The sequence below is a fragment of the Echinops telfairi genome, unplaced genomic scaffold (assembly GCF_000313985.2).
Source record: "Echinops telfairi isolate 266 unplaced genomic scaffold, ASM31398v2 ScPeMD7_53;HRSCAF=182, whole genome shotgun sequence".
Classification (NCBI taxonomy): Eukaryota; Metazoa; Chordata; class Mammalia; order Afrosoricida; family Tenrecidae; genus Echinops; species Echinops telfairi.
Genome location: NW_022103951.1, coordinates 454,783 through 457,957, shown reverse-complemented (window position 1 = coordinate 457,957; position 3,175 = coordinate 454,783). Strand labels below are relative to the sequence as shown.

The 3,175-nt window shown below is 49.6% G+C and overlaps 1 protein-coding gene across 1 annotated transcript; it reads right to left on the bottom strand.

The window, feature by feature from the left end:
• Positions 1-318: 318 nt before the first annotated feature.
• LOC123521732 (melanoma-associated antigen B2-like) lies at positions 319-1,358 on the bottom strand. Its single transcript, XM_045290669.1, has 2 exons — positions 1,175-1,358; positions 319-1,112 (listed from the first exon to the last, which is right to left on the bottom strand). The coding sequence occupies exons 1-2, from the start codon at positions 1,356-1,358 to the stop codon at positions 319-321; spliced, it is 978 nt and encodes a 325-aa protein (XP_045146604.1).
• Positions 1,359-3,175: the final 1,817 nt, after the last annotated feature.

Sequence of the window (3,175 nt, the reverse complement as noted above, 5' to 3'; positions counted from 1 at the left end):
GAGATAGAAAGTGGGGGGAGGGGGGGTTAGAGAGAGAGGGATATTTGGGGATTTTCCATTTGGTTTACAGAAATTTGATTTGCATCAGAAAAGCAGTAATAAATGTATGAGGATGCATTGAGAGTCTCCATCTCACTACACCTGCAATACAAGGAAAAACTACATAGTGGAGCAAAAAGAACTAAATGGACAAGTTATCCATGGAGGAGAGATACAGAGGAAGGAATGCCTGCACTCCCTCCGACCCCCACTTGGCCTCCACCACATAGAAGGTTAACAACCATTTCCAACAACAAAGTAAGGCATCTGCCTCAGCCTTCATGAGAAGTGGGGGGATCTGATGAACCTCCCCTTCACATGACTCTTGGCCTTGGCATTTGGACTGGCCTCAACCATCCAAGATAATGCAGGTTCTGTGTTTTCTTGCTCTTCTCCCCAGGTTTCACCATACAGGTCTTGGAAGGCAGTGATGTCCATAAACTTGATCTTCTCAAAATCCTCCATCTCATTCTTCTTGCAAGCCTTATTGTGGGCTCTGGAGCCCCACAGGAATTTGTAGCATGGAGGATCAGACTTAGGCACCTTCTGGTACTCCAGGTACTTTTCCTGCACCAAATCTTCAGTGAGAAGCTTTCTAGTGTCCCCAAAGATGAAGTGCTGAGGGCCATCGTAGATCCCTAACTCATTCAGGAATTCCCACATCTCCTCCCAGGTGACCCTGTTGTCTTTGATGTAAAGTACGCCCAGGAGAGGCATGATGAGCCCAGTCTTGGGAAAGCCACATTCGCCATTCAGAATCTCTTCCTTGGTGATCTCCAACTGATTGACCAGAGCATAGGTTTGACTATTGGATTCGACTGCCTTCAGCTCAAGGCCACAGACCAGCTCCATGTGCTCAGAGGCTCTCCTCAGCACCTCGGAGAATTGCTTCTTGTACCTTTTAGTGATGATCTTCATCATTTCGGCCTTGGTAATGGGATCTTCCATTTTGTACTTTAACAGCAGGAACTGCAACAACAGGCTCACCCTTCTGGTCAGGGAACTTTGGAACTTCTCAGCAGAAGGTGTGGACTTAGGGGCATTTCGTCTGCCCACATGTTGGCTCTGGGAGCCTTAACAATTGTAGTACATGAAGCATCTATAGCAGCCTTGCAGGTGTAGGGAGCCACCTCACATGGATTAGGAGCACAGGAGGAAGCCTGGTGAGAATCCCCAGAAGCAGCAGCTGGTGAGGAGTAGGGCTTTCCCTCCTCTGCAGCAGTGGTCTGGGCCAACTCCATGCTCTTGGCATCACCTGAGTCCTGGGCTTGGTGGCATTTCTCACCAGAGCAGATGCTGGTCTTCTGACAATGAGGCATGATGACTCTCATTAGGGCAGCAGGCCAGGATAAATATGACATGACTCCACTAAAGAAGGGGAAGTTAGAAGGTGGGCGTGAGTCCTTCAGCAAGGAGATGCCTCCCTGACTTTCACAACCACCCTACTGCTAACACAGAGTACTTTGAGAGCCTTGCTCTGGGAACCCACTGTGCTCAGGTCACCTGCTCAGGAACCAGACAAGGATATCTGAGTCAAGGTGAGGATGCACACTGCCTGGCCTGAGCGTGTTTTAGTGGGATGACAGCAGGCTGGCTGAAGGGACTTCCTGTGCTTGGCTGTGGAGGAGGGACCTCCTCACAGGACACTTTTATGGACATTGACTCCACTGCTGGCAGGGCCTTGGTCTCTCCATTTTACTACTCTGAAACTGACACCTCAGTGTTCTCTGAGACTCACAGGGAAAATACATGAACACATCAGACCCCACTACTGACAGGGTGTCTTTCTGGCTGCAACACAGACAGGCCTTTCTGCCCTGGGTTCCTTGGCAGCCTGGATCCCCTATTAGGGTCCTCATCAGACAGTCCCCTGTGACCAGGTCCCTCTGCTCCTTGAGGTGACCTCTCGTGAAGCGAGTGCAGTCTCTAGGGCAGCATGCCCACATGCCCCAGGGGTAAAAAGGGAGTGGGGCTTTCTGGTCTCCACTGATTAGTAGGAAGAGGAGTCACCACCTCACAACTCAATGTCCTCTCCTTGATTACCACCATTACAGACTCAGTCGCTTGTCTCTACTCAATCAAACCCAAATAAACGCACTGCCATCTAACCGACTCTGACTCATTGTCACCCTATAGGGCAGGAGACCTTCCCTTGAGGGTTTCTGAGACTGTAACTCCTTACAGGAATAGAAAGATTCATCGTTCTCCCTCGGACCTTGTGAGTACTTCTTGGAGCCATGTCTAACCCCTGCCCACATCCAGTGGTACTCCTCCTGCTATGGGCTGAATATTGCCCTTGTACTAAGCAGGGACACAAAAAGTACTCACAAGATCCACAGATACCCCATTCCATCCATGTCACACCTGTTTCCCTTCCTTATGAGCAGAGAATTCTATTGTTGACATTCCTGGGGACTTCATTGCTTTGCTCCCCTTGCTGGTCTGTTACACGTCCTTAGCCTTTTGCCCCGTAGTGGTGTGGTCAGATAAGTTTCAATTCCCATACTTAGCCTGTAGTGTTGTCCCTCGTAGCACTATGGGTCAGTAAGGAAAGTTGTGTCTCTTGGTGGGACTGGCCCTATGGCGCTGTCTGTGCATTGGCTTGCTCTGAGCAGAAATATGGTCCACTGGGCTTGGTTGGCCAGGATGTGTTCCACTCTCTCTCTTTCCCTCTTTGTTTGCTCCTGTGTGCTCTGATCAGACATGCCCTTCTCCCTGAGCTGTAGCTTCACTGCTGTCCTCTAAAGTGAGTTCTTCTTGGGGGAGGGAGTGGGGTGTCCACATAGTTGGTATTGGGACCCACCCTGCAGACCTATCTATTGGTTCCCGGCTTCATGCAGGTATGTTGCATTCATGTGTTGGAGCAATGGGGACCAGGCCTTTTAGACCAAAGCCATTGCCTTCCTGGGACCTCCAAGGCAGGTTTCTGAATAAGTCATACCCAGACTCCAATGCTTAGGGCTTCTGAGGGTTCTGCAGTATTCCATTCTTCCAGATTTTGTGGAACCTCTGTTGTCCTTCAGAATCCTCATCTGGGTTAGTATTAAAGTAGCAGAAGGACATTGGGCCTCCACTCAAGTACTCCCTCAATGCAGGAATACTTTCTTCTATTAAATTGGCATTCTATGATGCTCAC